The sequence below is a fragment of the Desmodus rotundus genome, chromosome 4 (assembly GCF_022682495.2).
Source record: "Desmodus rotundus isolate HL8 chromosome 4, HLdesRot8A.1, whole genome shotgun sequence".
NCBI lineage: Eukaryota > Metazoa > Chordata > Mammalia > Chiroptera > Phyllostomidae > Desmodus > Desmodus rotundus.
Genome location: NC_071390.1, coordinates 153,497,846 through 153,524,650, shown reverse-complemented (window position 1 = coordinate 153,524,650; position 26,805 = coordinate 153,497,846). Strand labels below are relative to the sequence as shown.

At 37.1% G+C, this 26,805-nt stretch overlaps 1 protein-coding gene across 1 annotated transcript in view; it reads right to left on the bottom strand.

The window, feature by feature from the left end:
* Positions 1-3,138: 3,138 nt before the first annotated feature.
* Positions 3,139-26,805, bottom strand: part of GABRA2 (gamma-aminobutyric acid type A receptor subunit alpha2) — a 105,259-nt gene continuing 81,592 nt past the window's right edge. Inside the window, exons 9-10 of the mRNA XM_053923485.2 lie at positions 14,857-15,059; positions 3,139-5,071 (exon numbers count right to left, since the gene is read on the bottom strand). Coding sequence (XP_053779460.2) covers positions 4,775-5,071; positions 14,857-15,059 — 500 coding nt within the window. The 3' untranslated portion in view covers positions 3,139-4,774. The remainder of the gene's footprint in view (positions 5,072-14,856; positions 15,060-26,805) is intronic.

Below are 26,805 nucleotides of genomic sequence, written 5' to 3'. Positions count from 1 at the left end.
ATCAAAGTTAAGACCTAAGGGTTCCTTGGGACTGTTCCTATAAACTCAAACACAGACCTGCTGTTCTTCCCTACTGGCAATGTTAAAATGTGATGAAGTAAATAAAATATGCAGGGAGTGACTTGGAGTATATAATTACATATATAATAAAATTTTGTTTATATAAACAAAATATTTCAGCTAAATATAATTGAGGACAATGGTCTAAAGTTGTAAGTTAAGAATTTTATGGAACTAACATGATATAAAATTCTTCTAAGTAGATATTGAATAATTTATTAATGCTACCTCCCCAATATTCCTTTTATATGACCTTTATGTATTTTAGTGTTTTAATCATGATTCACACTTTGATAGAATCATGACATTAGGCATTTCTATATGTGTGTGTGTGTGTATAATGTATCCTCTTCAGTAGGAAATTAAAAAGGGAAAATATTTCACATTGTTTAATTAGCAGCAGCTCATTAATCTGGAGGGTTTCTCTCTTCTTTTCTGTTTTTTTATTTTTAAATATTTTATTTATTTATTTTTAGACAGAAGGGAAGAGAGAGGCAGAGAAACCTCAGTGTGTGGTTGCCTCTCATGCACCCCCTATTGGGGACCTGGCCCGCAACCAAGGTAGGTGCCCTGACTGGGAATCAAACCGGCTATGCTTTGGCTCACAGGCCAGCGCTCAATCCACTGAGCCACATCAGCCAGGGCCTTTTCTGTCTTTTGAGGACCTAAATTTGTCTTTGAATTTAATGAAATCGTGAGTGCTTAATACTAATAAAAATATTAGTATTATATAATGTTGACAGTACAAGATTATGAATATTAAAATATTTATTAAATACTGAATTTAATTTTAAAGCATGGATGCAAGAGGAAAATATCATGATTCGTCTTGCCCATGTCACTGTTAGTGATTTGTTTATAGTGTCCTGGTTTCCCAAGCATGCAGGTGTTTAAAATAACTGTACCCTCCCTAATTTAAATTGTATGACTTGGTGTCCAAGATGCCTATGAAATCTCAATTAAAAGGAAAGTAAATGCAATGTAAAGTAGCAGTGGTTCATCTTATGATTCCCCTGAAATTCTGAATTTTTATGAAAAAATCTGGCAATTGCTTCAAAATATGCTGATGAATATAGGAATGCCAGAAAACTAATAACATGAACAGCTTATATAATAAACCTATTATTATGGTCCCAGATTATCAAAATAAGTAATACATATTTTAGTGTTTCACAGGCCTTGTCTGAGTGCATCAAGTATGGAGGACCTGAAGAAAATCCTTAACAGATGCTGAAGAACCACAGCTCTGCAGGAGGTGACTTAAACTACTTCCCTCACCCTCCCATTGGACTGACGACAGGCCCTGCCCAAGTCAGGGAGCCACAAGCCGCAGACTCCTGTGGAGCTGTGGTGCCCTGGAATCTAAGTCATCAGGGCAGAGTTCAATTCCCTCAATTCCCAGGAATATAAAGTGAGCCACGTCATAAACACATTATATATAACACATATAATATCAGTGAAACAATGGCTTCTGTGTTTTTTTTTTTTTAAATAAACTGTGGATAACTTAAGCAAATACAGCTCAAGGGGATCAGTTATGCAAACCTGAGATAAATTCAAAGTACAGACATCCCTGAAAAGATTGCTAAACATTAAGACTGCCACTTAAAAAAATGTCACTCGACCGCTAAAACAACTTTGAATGGTTATAGTAATTCTATGTTTATACTCAAAGAAAGAGGAGCACGGATGGGAGAACACAGAGAAACAGCCATCGTCCTTAGTGCCCTGGTGATCTCAGGGCTAATGAGAGGACTCTCAGTGCTGAACTCCTTTAAGTGTTCAACAGTCTTTGAGTTTACGTTTGTATAAGAATGTGATGTACTTTAATTTTAACTAAATTCTGTGGATGTGATATGAGCGGTACTAACACCCTCCCCACTGCACAACACATAGTAGGGGGTAAAAATGAAATATATTAGTGGAGTAAGTAGCTGAATCACAGCATTAGCTATATAACAATGAGAATATATCTCTATATATGTACATGTATTTGTCTACATTTTGTACATACTATAAATCTTTATGTATGACTACATAAAATAAGCGCAATGTTATGGGCCAAAGAGAACTGTTACTGTATTAAAAATGTGCTTCCTGAAAAATTAGTCATTTTAATATCACATTTAAATTGTGTTTTAAAGTAGTTTATGGAAGAGAGAATAATTATAAAGCCTATGCTTTTATAATTTAAAAATTCCCTTCCATGGAGCATCTTCTTTTTCTTCAGCAAGACCAAAGGCTCCCTTCGTTTTTTCTCAACTTTTAAAGATTAAAATGTGTGTGAAAAATACAACAAGTTAGAGAAATAATCGAAAATCCTGATCAGAGAATCAGGATGTCATCAGTCTCAAATAAGATTTTAACAATGAAACTAAAAACAGGTGTAACGATAATGATAAATTTTCTGATCTACAATTAATTTTAATGAAACTGGTGCCTTTAATGGAGGTGCGGCCTTTTGTCAAAGGTATAGACAAATCTCCTTTTGTCCTGAAGTAGCTGCTATATATAATTATTTTTACATATGTACATATTTATAGATTTATAATTTATAGTCAGAAATGAAAGGGGCAATGCAGAACTTATAAGAATTACATTTTTCAAGTGTCTAATAATGGCATACCATACAAAGCATTTTTATTGCTCGCTTTCAAGCACTGTGTACATTCTTAAACTATTGCACACTTCCCTAAACTACACAGAAGAGCTACGCTATATTTAAGTGTGTAAGAAAATAGGATATCTTCTATTTCAATGTGTAGATAAAGTGCACATATTAAAACTATTTAGGTGATAAAGAATGTGTTATTGAAAGGGGGCTAAAGGTATAAATGTATGGGCTTATGTCACAATATTATTTTATCAAGGATTATGGATTACTTTTTGTGAGGGAATTTCAATGTCAAGGTTGTCCTCAGGGTGAATTCTTCAGGGTATTTGTGACCTTGGTAATAAGACACTCATGCAAGCACATAATAAAAATCACACTAAAACAAAGAAATTTAAAAAAATAAAATTTAAATGAGGCAAAGGAATAGCAATTTTTGTTGTGATTTTGCTTATTTCTATAAGACACTCCTTTTATTGATTTTATGAATATACCTACTTATGCACTATACTGAAATACTGTACAAAACTGCAAGAAATGCCACTATTTGTCTACTTATGTTTCTACAAAAACACCATCATAAAGGTGTATCTAGTAGTAAAAGTCAACTAATAACTGCTAATGTATTTGTGAATCAAAAGGATCTTAAGTTTGCCAAAAGCACTGAATCTAGGCATAAGACACAATTGTTACTTTTATTAACATATCTGAGGGGCATACAGAGTACTTCTTAAAAGAAAAATGAATTTTACCCATTAATAATTTGTGATTATATAAAATAGAAAATTTTGGTTTTTAATTTAGCTACTTGTTTGTGTGTGTGTTCTAATTTCACTAATTGTGTATATTATGTTTGCGCATGTGAATTCACAATTTGTTGGTGATCCTTTGAAATTTCAGTTTAAAAATGTTCAACTCTTACCAAAACCTCTTCTGGTATACAAAGCTGTTGTAAATTTGGGTCAGCAAAATTTAAAGTTGCAGTTTACAAAAGCAGATTTACAATAATTCGTATCTGAAAGTGCTGCTTTCAAGACAGAAAAATGTGCCAATTAACTGCCCTTTCCATTGTGATTAGTGGCTTCTGAGTCCTGATGAAAAGAAGCCTTAAGGCAGAATTTGCAGTAAACAGGAAAGAAGAGAATCATGTAAGTGTTCGTCTACTCTCTGTGACACCTATGAATTCTCATTGGTGGGAGTTTTTGGCACAGTTTTCTAATCCAAAATGAATGTTGCTCTGCAGCAGCCAAACTGGATGCTTTGTCCAGTCTCCAGCACCAAGAAAATTTAGCTGATCAATTTCAATACAACACAAACCTGGAAAGAGTAAGACACGTTTAATTTTACTTTTTAAACTTTAAGGTAGTTTCCAATGATTAAAGTGATCTTAGACACATTTAAAATGATTAAAAGGATTTCAATGATCACTTTCAAATAAACTCTGATGCTCAAAATGTAATGACCATGACATTCCAGGAGTTACTATATTCTAGGCATAATTAACATCCTGTCAGGGGTTATTAGTAATTATTTGAGCTTGTCATGCTGTAATATGCACATGGCTATAGATACTGTATAGAATAATTAAAATCTCTTTTCAGACTTCTGGTTTTTCTTCTGATGTGTGCTAAGCTTCCAATTATGCTAGGAGGGATTTTGAGTGCTCAGGAAGGGGCTGCTGTTGCAGAAATGTGGTTCTGTTATTTCGAAGAATTTGTCTTGGAACAACAATGTTATCTTACATTATAGTTAGGCGACAGTAGAAAACACTCCTATATAAGACCTAAATCAAAGGGTTCATAAAGTGTGGTATAGGATCCCTATTGGCATCGCTATTAGAAGAGGAAAGAAATCAGGCCACCTGAAATCCACCTTAAAAACCAGTTCCTAGGGTCATTCTTGATTTGGGCATGGGGTGCTTCCGGCCTACAGTTCCACGAGTTAGCAAATGCGTGTCTCCATTAGAGGTGTACTGTTTAGCTCTATTGCTATATACATACTGTACATGGTTCACAAATTAGCAGTTATTAGTCAGACTGTACATAGCAAAAACAAACCAAGCTGAATGGTGTTATACATCCCAAAGGTAACCTGTGTCTAGATTCAGGGACTGACCCCTAATACAGGTTCCCTGTTTAAATATGTGGCCCAGTAAACTAAATTAAATGTACCAAACAACACTGGGAAAACTATTCTAGACATTCTGTCAATTTTGCTAACGCTGTTGAAGGTTTTCTTGGCTTCGGCGGGCTTGTTTTCTGGCTTCTTGTTGGGCTCCGGTGTGGTTGCACTTTTGGAGATGGTGGAGAGAACCGGGTCTTTGGAAAGGTTCGGGGCGTAATTGGCAACAGCCACTGCATAGGCATTGTTCTGCATCATGACAGAGGCTTTCTCTTTTTTCTATTGAAAATACAAGAAGGAACAGAATGTGGGTTGAGTCTGCTGCTTAACATGTTCCAAACTCCAGTTCAAGTTCTGAAGAAAAGTATCTTGTAAACATTAGAAAGAAGGAATTTCGGAGAATAAATGAAAGGAGTGTATGACGTCCTAAAACCATGAGGGTGAGGAAACCCCAGAGTAACCAAAAGTACCATTTTCCCAAAGAGCTATTTTTTGTTGTTCACAGGGAAACAATACAAATACAACTTTAAGAAATGACAGACAATTTTGACTATTACAAGCAACTCAAATATTTGCTGTATGAATGAGGGAGTGAGTAAGTGAAATGTAGAAATACTTTAACAAGAGGAACATCCATCTACAATGAATGATCTCAAAATCTGAAGAAAGACATTTAATTTCTTTAAGTCGACAACAGGATTTCCCCACTTCCCGTCAAACGGCGATGCTTTACTCAGATGGTGAAAATTTGTAACCACATACAGATGGCGGTGTAATCAACACTAAAAGAGAAGAAGGAAAATGAAATACAAACTTTTTTGATTTTTGCTAGCTCATCCACCACCTGTTTCTCCTTATAATCTTCAGGTCAGTTCTCACCGACTTTAGTCAAGGTCACTGCTATCTCCTGCCTGTACCAATGGGGGTATTCCTGTGTGCTCTCCCATCCTGGCTTGACCTCACCTAATCATTGGCCACCCTATAGCCTCAGGGATTTTTTTAAGTCATAAATTGGATCATGTCACTCCTCCACTTAAATCTCTTAAATACGATCTCACAGAACCTAGAATAAAACCAGCACAACTTACCACGGCTTTTTTCTTCTGCTGCCACTGCAATAGCGTCAGTTTTCAGAGTATCTCCTTGTTCGGAGCCTTTGGCTGTGCCACTTCCTCAGCCTACCCTACTCTCCTATTTCCATGCGACCCATTCCCTCTCGTATGCTGATCTTGGTTTCAGTATCATTTCCTCAAAAAAGCCCTCCTTAACCACTTTAACTAACACAGTCCTTGGTCCCAAACATGTTCTTTCATAACACTCAGGTTATTTAATTTCCATTCCCGTCATGGTCACTTTTAACATGTGTAAATTTCTTCTTTAGTGTGATTATTTATTGGCATCTTTTTTTCTCAGTAGAATCTGTATTCGGTGAAGGCTGCTTTTACTTCTGGCTGGTTCACCATTATAACTTACCATCTATCATGATGCCTTTCATAAAGCAGGCACATCATATGTAGCTGAATTAATGAAACTGGAAAGTATAAACTACATTTACCTGCATTTTATACTAATATAAATACTAAATATTATGAGTTATCACAATGCGAACAAAATCAGCCAGCAATGAATTATGCAAAATAGTGAATAGTGTAATGAATTGATTAGATTTAGAGGACCAATTGGCCTAGAACAGAAGTTTGAGTATCAGTTACTTTTTATTAAAAATTCTCAAAATGTTCGAGTAAAATAAAATATGCAAAGGCCTCTGAAAAGCCAGGACATCTGAAAAGAGGACTGGATTTTCTGTCCTTCACTGGCATCGGGCTTTTCCCTCTCCTTTTCCCTTGCTTGTCCGTTCTTCCAGTCATGCCTGGGGTGTAAAAGGAAATGGGGTGAGGGACTGCCATTTGTATTTTTATGAAAAGCTAAAAAAAGAGCCTTTCTTCAGTCATGGCACTTGCAGTTACTATGTTACAAACGGAGGGTGATGTACTAGTGTGTAACTGCTGAGATAATAGCGAACATTATGCTATGTCAGGTTGAATGGTGAGCTTGGGGGTGTCATCTGTGAGAAACTTCACTAATGGGTGAGAAGTAAGCTCTATTATTAACCCCACGTCACAAACTCAGAAAGGGAGGCTAAGGAGGTTCCGTGGCATGGCCAGATCTCTTGTCACTGAAGTGGATGAAAAAGCACACAAACCTAGGTGTATGAGAATTCCCACCTCCACTATGAACAGCATGCTATGTGACTTTCACGCTGAGGAAGCTGTTTAAAACCTGGAAGTACTTTCCCTAAAATATTCTAATTGAAGTTTATGTTACTGGCTCAATCTTCTGAAATGACTCTTAAACTCCTAGAGTATATAGCATATAGTGTTTATATTATTTCAGCTATACTTAAGCATCATTTAAAATGGCATCAAACTGTATTTATAAAGAATTTGGGCCTTGAGAATACTTCTTAACATATCCCTGTTTCAGCTTCTAGCTGGATAAAAAGGGAGATATTTATACCAAAGCCATACTGAACCATTGGGAGAATCAAAGGGACTAATAGATGTATTTGAATCACATTAGAAAATACCTCTTTATTGGAGAGTAGTGAAAGTTATAATTTAATTATAATCTAGACAATGATTACTGACATATAAGATATAAAAATGTACTCTATATATTTGAAAGAAGACATAAACACCGTACAGAAGAGCTCAAGGAAAGTTTTGTGGAAGAAGAACATTTATAATAAGTTGTGTTAGGAATTGGTGTACGGTTTAGACTTTAGACAAAGAAACATAAAATGTTAATGTTTTTGTTGCAAGGGGAAATACAGATAGAACTCTATACTAACTCTTACCAGCATCCTTTCTGCCTCCCACTTAAATACCCTCAATTATAAATAAATGCACAGGCGATACTGAAACTATGTAACAGGCTGTAGAACAGAGGCTCAGATAACTCAGAACACCAGAATTCTTACATACTATGTTTCACTGGACTCCTTCACTTACATATTCTACAGGTGTTTAAAACACAAAATATCCAGAAATGAATGAAGGTTTCTTTCATCCCCAACCTAAATCTGTACACCCTCCTGTACAGATTCCCCAACTTGTGAATAGTACCTCAATAAAACCCGGAACTGGTGATTAATCCACATTGGCCCCCTATGTCTCATACATTTTACATGGATTCAGCTTAGAATCACATCTATGGAGACATCACTTCCTACGTCAATAAGTCCCCCTTCCATATGCTTCCACAGCACCCTAGTGCTTGTCTCTATAATGGCATATATATACATTTTTCACATCTTTTTTTCCTGTTCCACTTGATTTACAAGTAAAATCCTTGAAGGTATAGACTATGTAATGCAGAGATCCTAGCAAGCTCCAAAAATGTTTGATTAATGATAAATGAGTGGTAGAATGATTACTCTGATTTTATACATACATACATACATACATACATATATACATATTTACATATGTATATATGAACATTAGATTTTTGTAAAATACAATAAAATTTTATTAGTAAGTGGAAACGGATTTCAATAGTTTATTCTACAATTCTATTATGTAATAATTCTCCTGAAAGTTCTCAATTTTACCATCTATAGATGTAGGAGACTGGGAAATTATAAAATAAGCTCAACTATAAAACAATGTTTCTGGAAGTTTTACTTGTGATTGAGACATGCAAGTGGGAAAGGGGCAAATACAGCTTATGAACAAAATCAATAAACCATGCATTTTTATACCCTACGTGGGGAACATGTAAATTATGCTGCTATAGAATTTGTTGATGCTGCTACTGAAGTGGAATGAAAAGGAAATATAACCCACAGTAATTAAATTCTACCTTTAAAATGATGGTTTACAGAATTCAGAATATTCTGACCTTGTTATTCTGTTAGAGTTCTAAATATATAATTCAAAATTCAAGTCTGGAAATTTTCTGGTTACAGTAATCTGAATGTGTTATACCATGTTGGCAAACCAATCTTGGCTTCTTTATACTATTAGATAAAATAGTGTGTTAATAACTTAAGTGATTGCTTTAGCTACTTATTCGTGAAGTGACCTGGCATATATATGAATATATGAAAATAACAACCACATGGTTTGAGAGTTGGAAAGAATCTCAGATTTGTCGATGAGAGCAAGGAAATGGAGCTTTTGTAAATATAACGCTAAATAGAACAGACTTTGGAGACAACACCAGGCCTCCAAAGTAGTAAATCTATGCTCTTTTTACACATCATGTTGCTCTTTTACAGTCATTGAGGCTGCTGGAAAGCCCAGTACCTGTAAAACAGCAACATGCTCCCTGGTCAGACAATGGAATTAACTATCTGCTACCCGTCCTGACTGAGAAAAGTGATACTTACAGAAGATTGTTTGAAGGTTATATAGTCCATCCACTTCTCTAAGTACTCTAAAGTCTTTCCTTGGATTAAACTGGGCCATGAGAAAGCTATGTACTTGGACCATATTAGCTTAGCTCCTTGAAGAATTGCCTTCACTGAGTTGTATGTTAATGTACTGCCTTCAGCTTTTATTGAAGGGGACTACAAGAAACATCAATATGAAATTCATTACTGCTTTTATTGGGAAAACGTTGACATTCCTACCTGCAACAGTACCCAGCTTTCTCTAATAAAAAATCCATACAATATTGTTTTAAAAAGAGAATTCAGTGTAGGAAAAGTTTTTTTTTTTCTGAAGAAATTTATGCTTCCTTTTTTGATTAAAGAAAAACATCCCCTCCCTCCCCAAGCAAAGATTAACTGGGGCCGCCAAAAAGCTCAGAATTTGAAACTTAGCACTGCTAGCTATGAACTACAGTTAACATTCTGGCCGCGATATTTGCAGTCTATTTTCCTTCACTCTGACTTCCTACCTCTATTTCTAAAATATTTTATAATAATTTAACAACATGCTTTCTTCTGGCAAACTGCCCAAAAAGCTTTTGGAACAAGGTAGGATGTTAAAAAATGCAAAGAAATCAATGAAAACACTTGAAAAGTGATGTTTTCTATGAGTTGCGTGGAGTGGATCACAACATAACGGCACACTTCATGTTGGTTTGGGTATCACGTGGCTGTGTCTCTGTTTTAATAGTTTTAAATTCAGTGTATTTCCAGAGAATATGCTTTGTTTGGGCAGCATAGAACCACTGATTAAGGTTTAGAAATGGAAACCATCTCAACAGATTAAAGTTAGTTATTTTAAAAATTTAATTCAAATAAATTACATGTTAAATGGTATGCTAGGGAACGGCAGAGAAAACAATGAATCAAACAAAGCTATTATCTTCTTAGAGAATGTAAGCTGCTGTTAGAAACAGACTTACTTATAATAAATATGTGATTTAATGAGTTAGATAAAATAACTTGTACCAGGTTCTGTAGAAACACATTGGCAATTAGATTTATTTGGAAAGTTTCAAGATTTGAGGAAAATCAGATGTATCTTATGGAATAAATAAATGTTTATTAGTTAGGGAAGGAGGACAAGGGAATTGCAATAAAAGGGATCGGCATATCTCGTGTCCTGGAGACGTGTAGAAGCACCGATGTCTGGGGGTGTGTGCAGTGGCCTGAGGAGTAAGTAATGTGAGCATGGACTCCAGATCTGTGCTGAACACTGAGTCCACCACTTAGTGGATGTGAGATCCTAGTCACGTGCTTTGTGTGTCCAGTCCTACATATCTTCTTTTCCGAAATGGAGATATCCCCAGGCACATAGTAGTAAGTGCACAACACAGAACAAAAAATATTGTCCTTATTATTCATCATGTAAATAAATAGATGAGAAAACCTGGACCCATATTAGGTGAGCTGCTTGAAGAATTGCCTTCAATAATTCATTAAAGACCCGAAAGGTTAAACAATCAGATTTTAGTTTTAGGAAGATTAACTCTGGACCTAATTTATAGGATGGACTAGAGGCAGAAATGATTAGAAATAATAAGGAAGAAAGAGACTAAAAAATGAGAGACGGCAAGCGCATGGTCTGTGACAGATAGGGCAGAGAGTGGACAGCATTTAAAGACTGGTTATGTTAAGGAGTTCCTCCAACATGTTAGGTTTTGCCATGAGATGAGGTACAGATGAAAACTAGGCTGCTGTGGGAGAAGGACTGGAAAAATAAATTTAAGAGTTTTATTTTGGTTTGTTGTTTCTTTCATTTAAAAAAAAGATATGTAAAAATTGAGTTGTTATATTCCAGTATAAGAGCCTAAGGAACAGATTGGGTATTTGATCCTCGAAGGTAAAAGAAAAGTATGGGCTGCACTTGTAGATAGTAACTGGAAGGTGAAATAAAGAAGTGGGCTGTAAATTCGATTTGTTCTGCTTCATTGATCTACACCACATTTATTGAGCAACTAATTTATACAAAGTCCTGTGCAAACGGACAGGGATCAATGACTTATTAAAATAAACATGGTCATTATTATCACGATCAGTGAAGGCGTTGAGACTCAAATATGCAATTACAAGTTATAATAAAGGCTCTGAAGCTAAAGGGGAGGGTACTAGGCACACTACAAAGAAATCCAATCATATGGGGGTGGGCAAGAACTCAGAAACACCCTGAGGACTGACATCTGCACTGAGGATGAGGCGGGAGTGTCTCCTTGGAGACAGTGAGTGGCCGGACAGTGTGCCTAGTGTGGCACACCTTCCTACAAACACTGCCAGGAAAGCCCTTAACGTGAGAACACATAGCGAATAGTAAAAACTGAAACAGCATGAAATAAAGCCAGATGATTGTCTGCTGGGGGATAAACAAGAGCAGAAGCTAGGGAGACTGGATCCACTCTGAACTCAGGCAGATAATTTCAAAGAATAGAATGAAGAGTGGCAGCTGCCAGAACTTGAAGGAAGGAAGTTGATATTCTAAACCTCATTTTAAAGAGGAAAAGGTAAGAAAATGTCACTAACTTGGGCCTGGAATGGAGTTCTCGAATACAACAGGATTCAATGGGTTTCCATTGAGAAAAATGGGAAATTATTGTCTGATCTGAAAATATGGAGGGTGTTGGTGTCCTTTGGCGATACGACAATAAATACAAAAGGAATCAGATTATGGTGGGTTGAAGATTAAATTGCAATTGAAAACATGGCAGTGTAAGCAATGCTTTCAAAAAGCTCCAAGGGTGAAAAAGAGGGTAGAATCTGAGGATAGGGGAAGGGGTGACACAGGATCTGGAGTTTTATTTCTGTCTCTATGGTAAGGTAAGCATATTAAGCATCTTCATAAACTGAAAGGAAGGAGGCAGTTAAAAAACAAAAGCAGGCTTTGAATAAATAAAAAAGAAAATAATAACCAATGGATGAATGTTAAGAAAGGAACAAGAAGGAAAATGCGTTGAATAGAATAATTAGTCTTGGTCAAGTGGAAAACACTGGGCTTAAGGGAAGGTTCCAGAAAAACTGAGAGGGTTACATAAGTAGATACTTTTTTTGTACGGAAGGACATAAAAACGTGGAGTTCAACCATTCGATCCAGCATTACATTTTCGAAGTAATAAGGCTCTGTTGTCTGGTTTCACACCTGAGCGTACAAGTGATGTACAGTTTTGACCAAGATTACAAAACAAGGTAGGGTTTATCTTCCAATAGCGCGCTCAAAGGTAGCATGAATGCAACTTGAGGATGTTTATTTATTTAACTTTAATGATCATCAGAGCATAATCTACACAAACTCTGTCAAATACATCATTACTTTTAAAAACATATAACATTAATAGGTATGTATCACTGATTATTCTCATAAAGCAAATTAATACTTGCCAATTAACAAATTTTCAAGAAGTTTTTATGTGCTCTTTGTATTGATGGATACCTTAACTGAATTTACTCACGTTGAAGAAAGCAGAGGACTTCTTCAGTCTGATTAGAATAAAAGGATACCAATATGGCCAGTGGATTAAAACTCTATTTCTAGAAAAGTATTATTTTTCCACTTAAAAATTAAATCTAAAGAAAAATAAAGCAGAGGTAGATTGCATTTTATTTATATATGTAATGGGTTAGTTTAGGGTATTCTACTTGATTTTTTTCAGGTCTAAGGACCTGGAAATTTCCAATGTAGGTTTAAGAAATACCTCCCAAAATTCATTTGAATCAGGGAATTGTACTGGGCACCCACTGGTAAATTCATCATTGGGAAGTTTTAAAACTTCATGTTGATATTACATTATTACATGGCCAGATTTAATATCAGAAGTTTGTTTACTCTTTATTCAACAAAAATTTCATACCTGGCACTGTGCTTGGCACTCTAGCTATGAATAAGTAAATAAAAACAAGCACTGTGCCTGAAGTAATGTACCCTTTAACTTAATCACTAAACTTGAACCACTAAGAACTGGAACAATATAAACTTTACTTTTTGTTTTCCTACATGTTAGGTTGTAGCATCAATGATTTTGACCTAGATTTCCCCCTACTACGTGTGATTTGATATGCGGATAGACTTAAATTCAGTATTCGTCCACGGAAGTTACTGCTTTTGAAATGCATTTTCAAGAATGGGTTGTGGTTTTGTTTGTTTGGTTGGTTGGTTTTTTGCATATATAGGTAATTCTTTTTTCCAAGTTCAGAGGGTGAGAAAGCATACTTTTTGACTTGCTAAATCACAATGCCAGTTTCATTGGCATACTCACTGTGTTAAAATGTATCAATGAATTTCAACATGGGGAATTTATACCCCAAACTACTATTTACCGTTTGTGACACACTCACAGATGACTAACAAGCATCTTAAAAAATATATTAGTATGAAAGTGCATGTGTTAACTAATATCACTAAAAAGAAGTAATTTCATAGATAGTAATGAAAAAGCAGCTTTACCACATGGGGGATGAGGACATAAATCAACAATGAAATGAAATGGAAATGTTGAAATAATCTGGAGGTTAAACAAAGAAATTTAATCAAATTTCTTTTAATGTTTACTCATTGGCTACTTATATGCAAAATGTAGCTTATAAAATGAAATAAACCAGAACTCATTAAAACTTTGTTTACAAAATTATGGGAAAAGAGCAGGACTTTTAAACTATAACATGTTTGTATGCTTAAGCTGCAACATGGACATAGAAATGAGGAAAAATATGTATATTGAAATAACTGAAAAAAAAGGGTATCAGCAAACATATTATTCCAAATGTAATAGAAGAGCATTTAGTAGATAGATTGCTAAAAGCAATCCTTCAAGTAGAACTTTTTTACTCTTATTAAGAAAACTTCATTATATATTGTGGTATATCCAAAGCCTTCTCTTAAGGTAGATGAATAATAATCCATAGAATAAGAAAGGAAATAGCTGGTATATCAATGCACAAAACTGCCACTAGCTTTCATACTGGAAACCTAAAAATGGGCACCGACAATCCCCAAAGAAGTTTCTCTCGAACATAAATAACTTTTGCCTTACAGACTACATGACCAACCTAAAATGTCTAGGCATTCCAGCACTGACTCAATCATTTCATACGACATGGGGGAAATAGCAATGATGTATGTATAGACTTTTACATCCAAGCAACAGAGATGGGAGTAGGAGAAGGGCAATAACTCAACCCACACATAAGGCCTGAATTCTAGAGCAGGCACAAGTAATGCCCACTTTTAATAAATAAATCAATGTGGTGTTTAAGAGTGTGAACTTAGTGATCGGACTTGGTTTCCAGTATACTTATTAACTCTTTGTGTGAGCTCTGGCAAGTAACTTCATGAAACCTCAGCTTCTTCATCAGAATAAAAAAGAATTAATATGAGTTTAGTTATAAAGTTGATGTAAAGATTACATGAAAGAGTATATGTTAAAACAAAAAAGTTACCACAGTTCCAGCCACAGAGTCAGAGCTCAGCAGATGCTAGGGAGTGGTTCCAAAGACATATTGCTACCACAAGCACTCCTACAGGATTTCAGGCAAGAACACCCTTTCAGAGAAATCAGTATGATTCATACACATAGACGCTAAATCTGCTCAGTCTGCTCCCCGGGAGTGCCTTAATCATGGAAAGAAGGAAGTTATCACTTACCTTGTCATTTACTACACTCTTCCCATCCCAAGCCCATCCTCTTTTGGTGAAGTAATTAACAGTTGCAAATTCAATGAGGGCAGAGAACACAAATGCATAACAAACAGCAATAAACCAGTCCATGGCAGTTGCATAAGCCACTTTGGGGAGAGAGTTCCGGGCACTGATGCTTAGAGTTGTCATTGTCAGAACAGTCGTCACACCTACGGAAGACAAGATGAGAACCGCAACGTTAACGGGTCCTAGCAGCACAGCATGGAAAGCTTGTTGTTTGCTTGTTTGTTTCTGAAGCAACTTTCAGGGCCACATTATTCCTCTAAAAAAATAAAGTTAAATTAACAGAACAACAAAAACAAAAAACTACCCGGAGAGATGACCCTGAAATGCTTTCGGTTTTCATTTTTGTTTGTATGAGTCGCTCTGTTCTCCTCAGGACAGCTGAGGGTAAAAGGACTGCTCAGACCGAGGTAGAATTTCCGATGAGAAAAAGTCATCACTTTAAATTGACCTACTGCTCATTAACATTAATTTTTTAAACCCCACATAAAGTCTCATATTAACTCATTCGTTATTTATGTGAATCATGCTAGGCAATGGACCAATCCTCCTCACCAATGATTTCAATGGAACTACAGTTCAGAAGCTCTTCATTCCGAGTATGACTACTGCACTATGAAGTTAATTCCAGACTGCTGAGCATAGTAAGGACATAGTTTCTTTCATAGTGAAGCTTAAAATTTATAGAAAATAAAAAAGCAGTTGAAACTAAAACCTTGTAAAATGTAAATCACTACTTTTGAGGAATATTTTAAATTAATATTGATTTAAACAATACTCTAGTTCCCCTTGTGCAGTTGGCAGTCATTTAAGCCAATAAAATATCGTGGAAATTTCAGTATGAATCTGCCATGTTTCACCATATTCAAATCTTGCCCACCTCTAAACTTTATTGGATTTTTTTACCTGATTTTGGAAACTAGACAATGAAATTGTTACCACTGACTGTAAGTTCCTTCCTCCTTCCCTCCCTGGATTTCTTTTTCTCTGTCACTGGAAAGATAAGAGTCTCACAGGGCAGCTTTTCTGCCTGCTAGTTCGGCCCAGCCCGGTCCCGTTACACTGTGAACAGAGCGAGCTGGGCATTAACCCATGAGTGCACTTACCTGGAAAGCTCGCAAACCTCCCACATGCCTGTCTCCCAACAACGTGCATTTTTCTAGAAGGGCCTCCATAAATGATGTTCCCACATTTCTTAACAGACAGTTTCTTCCTTTAGCACCTCCCTGTGACCTCTATAACTCAGTGCTTTTGGGGGATGCTTAGGTCTCTTTTTCAGTAAAATAAAAGGCAAGTACCTCAAAGTGCTTTTAGCACTAAAATTGTATGCATATATGTGAAACATTTGTGACCATTCCCCATACACAGGTAATATCTAACATGCAGCTTTTTAATATGCTGGTGTTACTCTATGTAGTATTATTTCAAGGTGTAACTATCAAAAACCTCAACTCGTAGTAGCTGAGCAAATGATGGAACCGTAAAGGAATGATAGGTGTTGGGTGAAAATATGCACTTTGAAAAAAGAAAATCAAATCAGAGTAAGTGATTTCAGCACAGACAGCACCATGGACACCAAGGACAGAAGCCAGAGACCTAATTTTGTGACCGTGGGGAAATTCCCTGGTCTCCTTGTACCAGCTGCCCCCTTGTAAAGGGGGGGCCAGGAACAGTGTTTGCCGTAGACTTGTTAGAGCAACAATGAGTTGCTGCGTATAAAGCAGTGTCACTATCTTGAAAAGAAACAGTGAGTGTGTGAGAAATTATCACCCTGGACTAAAACAAATTGAAATGAAAAAAATAATGAAATCCCTCTTTAGTCTTTTATACCCAGAAATGTTTTTATAGGGGTATTTGTGACTGGGGTGTGGGGTGAAAGTTAGGGAGGAGACGTCTCAGGCCACAAAACTGCTGCAGAACAAACATGTAAAATTGTTTGATACCACCTGCTGGTTACTGCTAGAAATGGCAGAAACAACAGGCATTGTAATAACAAGTTGTTGGGGTTTTTCCCCTTTCAGCTCAACAGACAGAGAAATAATACCTCCCTTTCAAATAATGACAGTAGCAATAGTAATAATAACAATAATAATAAACAGTAACAATAACTAACAATAATAATATGGTTAACATTTACAAATACAGTATAGGTACACTATGAAAGGTTGCAATTTTATTTTATTGTATTTTTAAGAGTGCAATTTTGACTCATAACTGTACTATATCTGAATGATAAAAATGGTAAAACTTCTATGTATGATGGACAGGACTTAGAACTTGTATAACGAATCTTTGTCATAAAACCTAATTAACTCAAATTCCACTAACTTAAGATTTGTGAGACTTGAGAATCTGTTTATTACGATCTAGAATAAAATGTCTGACAGGTTAATTATAGTGTGGACAAAACTATGAGGGAGTCAAATGTATTTTGTTTGCTCACCTGAATATGTCGTGCATTTTAATAAATCCAAAACTCATATCCCTTTTCCCAAACGCTTTTCTTCCTGGTGCCCTTTTATCAGTGAAAAGCCCCTCCAATCTAGATGAAGCCATTTCATATTCCAGGTTGAAGCTGCGTGTCATGTAGTATCTGTCAGTCTGACCTGTCCACTGTTTCCTCTGCCTGGAAATGTTCCTTGTTACTCTTCCCTCTGTTGTATTTAGCTAGTTCCAAGTCCCTCTCTTAATCAATTACTGGGTACCTACTAAATGCAAGGGCCATTTGTAGGCCGTGGGAACACAGCAATGATCAAAACAGCGAAGATTCCTGCACCCAAGGGGTGCCCAGTCTGCTAATGCTGCCGCACACACAGCTCAGTTTGCTCGTTCTGCAGGATTTTGACCCTGAAGGCTCCTGTGAGACCGTCCTGTGCATACCTCTGTCCAATCATGTTCATTTTGAATTTTCTGTCGGTTCACATGACCATATACCCCAATCAACTACATGGATGAGAGGATGAGTGTTTTCTTCCCCCCACATTGTAAAAGGGTGCCCAGTAGCGGGTAAGAGGTCATTAAAGAATTTTTAAATGAATTATTAAATATTTATTTAAACTACTCCTCCAGTGATCTTTAGTTGATAATTGCTGATCTAGTAGGATAACTGCAAGAATTCTCTTTGTACATTTACAAAGCAAGCATTCATTTAGTCCCCATTTTTTGCTGGGCACATATGATTTTTTTTTTTAATTAAAAAAAGCACAGTGTAAATGGACACCACAACTGGGCAGGGCTGATGATGAGCTGTAATCAGGTGCTCTCCCTAGACTGGGAGGCTGGGTTAGGCTCCCCACAGGAAATAGGGAGCAGAGTTTGAGGGCTCACCGGCAAGAGGAAATAGCTAGACTTACAAAAGAACACACACAGAAGCCCAGGGACCTGGGAAATGTGGCATTAGGAGGAATAGAAGGAGGCTTGCAAGATGGGAAGGTTTCGTTGCAGATGAGGCCAGAGGCAGAGGCAGGAGCCAGATTCCTCAGGGCCTGTTAAATGGCGCTGACGGGATGCAATCGGTTTTCCCGAGCAGTGAGAAGCCATTACATACAGAGATCGTTTTAAATGGAGGTGACATAATCAGCATTACTTTGGCTGCTGTTCCTCTGTTGTTAAGGTGATTGCTTTTCCCTTCTCTTGTTTTTCCAACATTTTCTTTTTGCTTTTGCTTCACTGCAGCTTGAATATGATATGACTAGGTTCGTGGGGGGTTTTTTGGTTGTTGTTGTTTTTTTTTTTGTAAGTTTATCTTCCGTGGCATTTTCTGAGCTTTCTGTATTTGTGGTTTGTCCACTAACATGTGGAAAGTTCTCAGCCATTATCACCTCTAATATGGCATCTGCTCCATTCTCACTTCTGTCTTCTGATATTCCAGCTACGAATATGTTACACCTGTTGAAGTTGAAGCATGGCTCCTGGGTGCTTTGTTCTGTTATGTTGTTATTGTTTTCTTTTTTCCTGATAAGTTTTTAATTTTGAAAGTTTCTAATGATCTATATAGAAGCTCATGTTAAGTTTACTGAGGAGCCTATCAGAGGCATTCTCCATTTCTATTACTGTTTTTTATTTTTATCATTTCTTTTGATTCTTAGAGTTTCCATATACCTGCTTACATTGCTGATATATTTTTGCATTAGTAAAAATAGTTTTGACATTAACATTAGCATATTAATCAGTTATTTTAAACTCCTTGCCTAATAATTCTAACATCTGTTTCGTATCCAAGTCTGGTTCTGGTTTTTTTGTTTTCCTACAAACTGTGTTGTTTCTGTTTTCCTTTTGACATGCTTCTAATTTTTTTCTTCCAACTTACTGAAACACAGTTGACATATATCACTGATAATTTTTTGGTGTAAGTTGACCATGTTGATTTAGGCACTAGAAACTGCTAAATAGAACTTTAATGTAGGACTGATGTTAATCTGGCTAAAAGTTGGAGTGTGTTTAATGTTTGCTCTAGTTATAAGTGCTGTAAGTAAGATTCTAGTTCCTCTTGTGTTCTTTGTCAAAAGTAAATGTATTGGGGTGACATTGGCTAATTACATAGGTTTCAAGTACACTATTCTGTGATACATCATTGTGCTCTTTTGTGGTTTTCTGTCTTCACTTTGGGCTTCTCTAAGTGCCCCGCTCCCAGAATCTGCATCTTCAGCTCTTTCTGCTGTAAGTCACAGCTATTCCACTGGGTTTTCGTTGGTTTGGCGGTAAGGCATTGTAAAATATTGTCATTAAATCTCAGCTTCTAGTGGGGCCACATCTCAGGCTGTAAGCTTCACAGGGTTTTTCCATGGGCACAGCTTTATTCCCTAGTCTCCATATTCCCTTCCCTGCAGCATGATCCATCCACTTCCTTGAAGCTCTGACCTGATAATGATGTTTTGTTCCTTACGCCACCCAAGGTGAGAGAGTAAAGACTAGAGGGGTTGGACTGAGAGGAAAGTCCTTCTGTCAGCTGAGATGAGTCTCTGGCCAAGTCCCTTTCCTTAAACACCTGCTTCTGTTGGGGAGAAACCTCTGGGTGTAGTTCAGAATGATCCCTGTTCCTTGTCCCTGCCCTGCCATAGGGTGGAAGGGTTATTTTTCAGATCTTTACCTCAAGAAGCTGGTGGGATTCCTGGAGCTGAAACCCATGAATACGTGGGGCTCCCCCATAAGACTGTGGCCTGAGGAGTTTCTCACTTCTGCATTAGAAGACTCTGAGTCTCCAGTAATTCATGAAAATGACCATCTAACTGCCTCTGCCTGTATGATGCTCCGGCAGCATCTCTTCCAAGTAAAAACATCTTAGCTGTGTGTCTCTGAATGTGCCTGCCTCTTCCCAATTTGGGGTGGCGGTTTCTCTGTCACCTTGATTCTGTTATGAATGCAATAAAAGTCTTTAATTTTCAGTTTGTTCAGCTTATTCTTGTTGTAGAAACGGGAGCCATAACTTGCAAGCTCTTCACATGTCAGCTCTGGAACCTGAAGCTTAGTGTCGTGATTTGAATACACGATTTTTTATAACTTCCCATGTCATTAGTTAGATGTCTATTTTTTTTCTTGTGCTTGAGTTCCTGGTTATGTTCTGGGTAATTGAGTTTGACAGATAATCAGAAAAATGAGGTAATCCTCAGCAAGACAATGAATCAATATAATACAGGCAATCTTCTGGGAGTGAAAGTGAACTTATATCAGCAGATGACTGATATAAAAGGAAAATCCACAAATGCCTGGATTTGGCCAGCATGATGAAATTTGAAACACAGATGCTCTGACAATTCACTGTGTTCCTGTTAACTGAGTCTTCAAAGGGAAACTTTGAAAGCATACAAAAATGAAACACAATGAATTAAAATGTGGTGCCAGAGTAATGTTATAATATTGCTGTATCTACATCATTTTAAAATAACCTGAACAGGAAAATTCCAAGTAACCAAGGTTTTAATTGATATGTACTTGATTTATTCAGTCAGCTTTCTTAATATTTTTTTCTCACTGCATTGATTACATTTTTGGTAAAAACATGACATAAATATGGGCCAAAGTTCTTAATGTTTTTACCATAACCATAAGTAAAATCATATTGCTTAAGACCAAATGTAAGAAGAAAATTAATCCAGTAATTGTAGTGACACTAATTTTACATCTGTGCACAATAGCTATTAAATTACTAAAATGTTAAAACTGTGCATGGATGTAGACTGAAATGTATTTGCAACACATATACACATGAACATTCAGAAATCTGGGGAATCGGTGGTGGAGCCATACATGTGAGGACCAGTTAATACTCCAAACTGGGACTGAGAGCCCCTTCCAAGTCATCAGAGAGCTCCCTGCAGGTCCCCTGACAGCCTCCTCAGACAGACAGTAACCTCTGCTCAGGTAGGGTTCCTGTCTCTCCTGTTGACCTCATATCTGGGCAGCCTGGTATAAGTGCCTGGCTAATGTTTTTTGATTCAATAAGAATACATATACTCATAATAGCAAATACACTTATGTGTGTGGATATAGACACAGAAATAAATGGATATGTTTGCCAGTATTTGGGGTTAAATACCCAGATCCTCAAAAATAGCCTGATAGTAAATTTTTTCAGAATTCAAGGACTAGGAAAACGGGTGCCTTACCTTGGAGGATTTGGAGACAGAGATGTGTATGTGAATTCTAACACAGTTTTGAAGTAAATATTTTCTGTGCTCTATTCAAAATATTACATATGCAATACTTTATACAAACATATTCATACATATATAAATAGCATATATAGTATACATACTATATTTGTTTATATACATAATATATAATATCGCATGTATAATTAAGTTATAGTAAAAGAAAAGTATAAGTCATAGAAAATATGTTAACCTAAGCACCAACTAAAGACAATTGAGCACCAACTCTGGAGTAAACAGCAGGAGGGCAGACAAGAGTCAGTGGAAGATTTTGCCCCTCTCTCACTTAACAGTTGTGGCCTAAGACATCCAGGGTAAGATGGTCTTGGCATCAGAGACCTACATTTATTCTTTCTTATTTCTCTGCCATTTTTAAGTCATTGCCTCTGTTCTTGAGGTTCACGAGTGCTTACGCACATTTGGTCTGCATTCCAGAAAACAAAAAAAGGTGATGGGAGAGAGGAGAGATTCCATTCACTCTAAGGGCATATTTCTGAGCTAAAGGCCATAAACTGAAAATTGTGTCTTCGAACACTTAGACATACGACCACACATAGCAGTAAAGGAAGCAGAGAAATGTAATCTTAATTTGATGTATATGTAGAATCAAGACTTCTATTATTCTGTACATTATTAGGAGAAAGCTAATCCTCTGGTAGAGAGAGGACTATGAGATCCAGGTACAGACTACAAATTGGTTTAAAATTTGGAACAAGAAGAAAGGAATGTGTTACATTCACCCTTTAAAATACCAAATTACCTGATAAACAAAACAAAACACAGATACACTGCCCTCCTGCAAGCCGTCCCAACGTGCTATGTAAATGCAGCTTAAAGATCCCAGCCTGCTATCTGGTCCATTTGAACAGAGATTCTTGAACTACTACTATTCCACGCACATTCCATTTTGACCACTCTTCCTTTGTCCTCTTTTCAGGCTGTTCTACTGCTCTTCTTGCTGTATTTTCTCTCTTGACAATACCATTTACTCCCACATGATGAAGATCTTCAAGGATGTATCTTATGATGAGCTCTAGTGCCAAACATCTGACCGTCTTCTGGATGTCTCCACCTGGACTCAAAAAAATTGACTGAGCCTCCTATGACACTCTTTGTTTCAGTAAAACGTATCCAGTCACCTATATGCCTGTCACTCTGTCTGACAGGAGTGTTTAAAAAACAAGAATCATAAGCTCAGGGAGACTACAACCTTCTAAAATATATGGGTAATGGATAAGCAAGTTACACACAGACAGTGTAAGTGCTGAAGAAAGTAAAGGTGCGCTGAGACTACCTAAAGATTACCTGTCCAAGACTGTAGAGTAAGAGAAGGCTTCCTAGAGGAAGTGACATATAAAAAGAGTTCTGAAGAGTCTTGGAATATGTTCACTGAAGACAAAACACGTTCCTAGATCCAGTGTAGGTTAGCACAGCAAAAGGTGGACTCACGGTGGTTTAGGCTGGGGAAGCCTCATGCAATGCAGAGCTGCGGAATGGTTTTATACACAAAAGGGTTATATAACTAGCCTGGAGTTTTTAAAAGACCACTCTTGCCACTGCGTAGAATGGAACAAAGAAAGGTGAAACTAGGGATGGGGGAAACAGAGAAACCTTTCACAGTATTCAACGGCATGTCCCATAGAAATTACAGATTTTTAAACATTCCCAACTGAATTTATAGTCTAACGTAAAACGTATCAATGTCTTCCACTATTCTCTATTACAGTGAATAAAATTACATTTATCTAATCACTCAGAAATCTGGGAGTATTCTGCAGTGCCTACAATTCAGATTTACTCTGGTTTAGTATCCCTCAAATCTATAACACCCTCTCCACCAATATTCATTGTCTTATTTCAGGCCTTCATTAGTTCTGAGCTGGATGATGCCAATTATCTCTTAACTAGATACTCTGTATCACTTATAATGTTTCCATTTTTTAATACAATATTCTCCACAACAGGCTTTCCCAAATTCAAAAGCATCTATTATAGTCCCTTGCTAAAACACCCTTCAAACAGTTTGCATGACTTTAGCATGGTACAGAAGCCTGCACATGAACTGGCTTGTGTAACCAGCCATCCTTACACGCAAATGAATCCCATGCCTGAGATACGCCAGTCACCAATTTGTTTTTCTCCATATGCTCCATGTTGCTTTTGATAATTGTGTGTCCTCTGCTTAGAGCATGGCCTTTTCCGTTACACTAATTCGCTAGGCTTGACTTGATGCTTCTTCCCTTTGGGCTTCTCTGACTTCCTCGGATATAATTGCTTTCTTTTGCCCTTAGCTTATTTTGGAATAGTTCCCTCCAGCTCCTATGATCCTTTACTTCACTTATTTCTTACATGTCTATCTCATTCCTCCAAACTCTGAGCAGTGTGTGAGTATGTGACTCGTCATGTCTTTTTAAAATGCTGCCTCCTAACACTGACTCTAGCAACAGTAAATACTCATTATGTGTTGGTTCACCAAGTGAAAGAATTAATTTTAAAAACTGAAAAGGAACACTGATGGCCCATATTTACAGATCCTACAAGAAGGGATGTACAAGTTAAAAATCTAGTAAACTGCTCTGGCTGGTGTGGCTTAATGGATTGAGTGCTGGCCTGAGAACCAACGGGTTGCAGGTTCAATTCCCAGTCAGGCACATGCCTGGGTTGCAGGCCAGGTTCCCAGTACGGGTGCATGAGAGACAACCACACATTGATGTTCCTCTCCCTCTTTCTTCCTCCATTCCCCTATCTCTAAAAGTAAATACATAAAATCTTCAAGAAAATCTATTAAGCTTTAGCATGAAATAGAGGTTTAATCACAATATCACAATATAAATGTGATGTAAAAATAGTATAAATTGATGTCTTTTGCACATAAATATCACATTCTCACATTACTCCAGATACGATAATAGAAGGTACCACCAAGGAGCACCTACTATAAGCCATATTTTATTATAAGAATCCTTCATATATTGATTCATTTACTCCACATAACAACCCTGTGAGTTAGGTATTATTATCATCTGCATTCACAGGAAGAAACTGAGGGTAGGTAATTCTGATCACCTCACTGAAGCTTACCCTACTCTCAGTCAGCAGAGGTGGGATGCAAACCCATGCAGTCTGCCTCAGAAGTCTGCACTCTTCTCTAAATTATTCTGCCCTCCCTATCGCCGGCACTCCCTCTCAATGTCAGCCGCACGTCCACATCATGCACTTTTCAGCGACAGGGATTGAACCTTTGCACTTTACCGATGCAGCTCCTCAGACCTCTGCAATTTTAAATTTATATCACAAATTAAATTGCTTGGAAAAAATAAAATAAATTGCTTGAGAAGTGGCAATGCAAAATGATGAATGTGCACTAAAATCAGGCAAAAATTTGGATTCTGCTTCTGACATGGCAGCTTCGTGACCCTTCTTGAGTTTTTTGGGAGGAGAAAGTACTAGCATATATGCCTAGCGTATGGATTTGCCCAACAGATGTTAAATTTTCCCTTCTCTCAGTGTGTCTCTTTGAGCCTTGGTGACTTCATCTCTAAAATGAGAATTCAATATATACCTTATAGACCTGAACACTGAACAATATATGCAAGTGACCAATACAGAACCTGCCACATAAAGATTGCTGTGGCTCCCCTGTTATTTCTGAGTATGTCAAGCCCCCAAAGTGAGAATGAAGCAGCCGAGAATCCAAACTAAGGATGCAAGAGCCCCATCTAGTGGTAGTTTAAGAAAAATCAAAAGACACTGTACTGTTTAAATGGCTACCTAGAAAGACTTGGACTGTTTTGTTTTATTCATTTCCCCCTTGAAAAATAATTGAATTGCCTCACAAAGATAAAGAAAAGTTTTAAACCAGACTTCCTTCTAGTCTCCCACTGTTTCAAGAAAGCCGAAAATCTTTGAGAGTGGATATACACATTTCTGGTCTTACTAAACGCATCATTTTCATTTCGGTTCACCTAGGCTGAACTATTCTGTTCCTAGATTTCAAAAAGGATATAATTCAACTCCTTAAAGGAGTCATTATTTGATAGCCTGATGCTATCAGACAGATTAATCTGTGTCTTTGCGATCATAACGCCAGTCTTTGGTAAGAAATACCCATCAGTTATAATTTATTACATATCAGAAGTGACTTCCAAGAAATCTAGTATGATCTGCATGTAATCTCCAGTGAAATCAGGAATGAGGTGGACATTCTCAGTTAAGATAAGGTTGGACCTAAAAATGGTTAAACACAGCCTACCAGGGGTAGCACCGTGGGACTCCCGCACCAACGGAACATTGGGGCCATTACCCAGAAAGGGACAACCTGAGGCAACTGCCTTAGCATTTACAGGAATTGTTCTGGACTGCATGTCTGCCTTTCCCAAAAATTCACTTGTTGAAATCTCATTCCCTGTGGGACGGCATTTGGGAGTGGGGCCTCTGGGAGATCACTTGGTTGTGAGGACGAAGCCGTCACTGATGGGTTCAGGGTCCTTCTACAAAGAAGCCAGAGAGCTAGCTCACTGCCCTTCCTCCCTGTGCGGAGACGATGAGGAGTCAGCAGTCCACCATCCGAATGAGGGCTCTCCGCAGAACCCCACCAGGCTGGCACCCTGGGCTCGGACTCCCAGCCTCCAGAACTATGAGAAATAAACACCTAATGCCTATAAGACACCCAGTCTGTGGTACTCTGTTCAAGTGGCGTGAACTGTAACAGTCATATTCTGGTTTCGTGAGTTAAAAAAATAATATAATCAGTATGATGACAATAAAATAGTAAAAGAGCAGAAGACAACAGAAAATGTAGTCTGTGTAAGCTCCTCATTGTCTTCAAACCCATTTATATTTCAATCTTATAATTGCATTGCCATAAAATTCAGGGTGACTATTCAAATGTTAATAGTTTGGGCAATTTCTTATAGCTCCCTGAGGTGATTTAACTGGGGAGACATGTTACTTTTGATGAATAATGCATTATTAAAGATATTTTTTCACATAATATCACCCAAGTGGGGAATATTTCCTTGAAGGACTAGTACATACATGAAAATAAATAATAGCTTTCTATTCCTTTTATGAAAGTTAAAAAACTAAGAACAGGTATACATTCAAGATTGTATTGTGGTGAAACTAAACATTTAACGACTTAAACCTCTACAAATAGCAATGTAATTAGAGTTGAAAAATCATTATTTTTCACTTTATTTCAAAATTTAATAAAGCAAAAATTAAATTTACAAAAAATCAG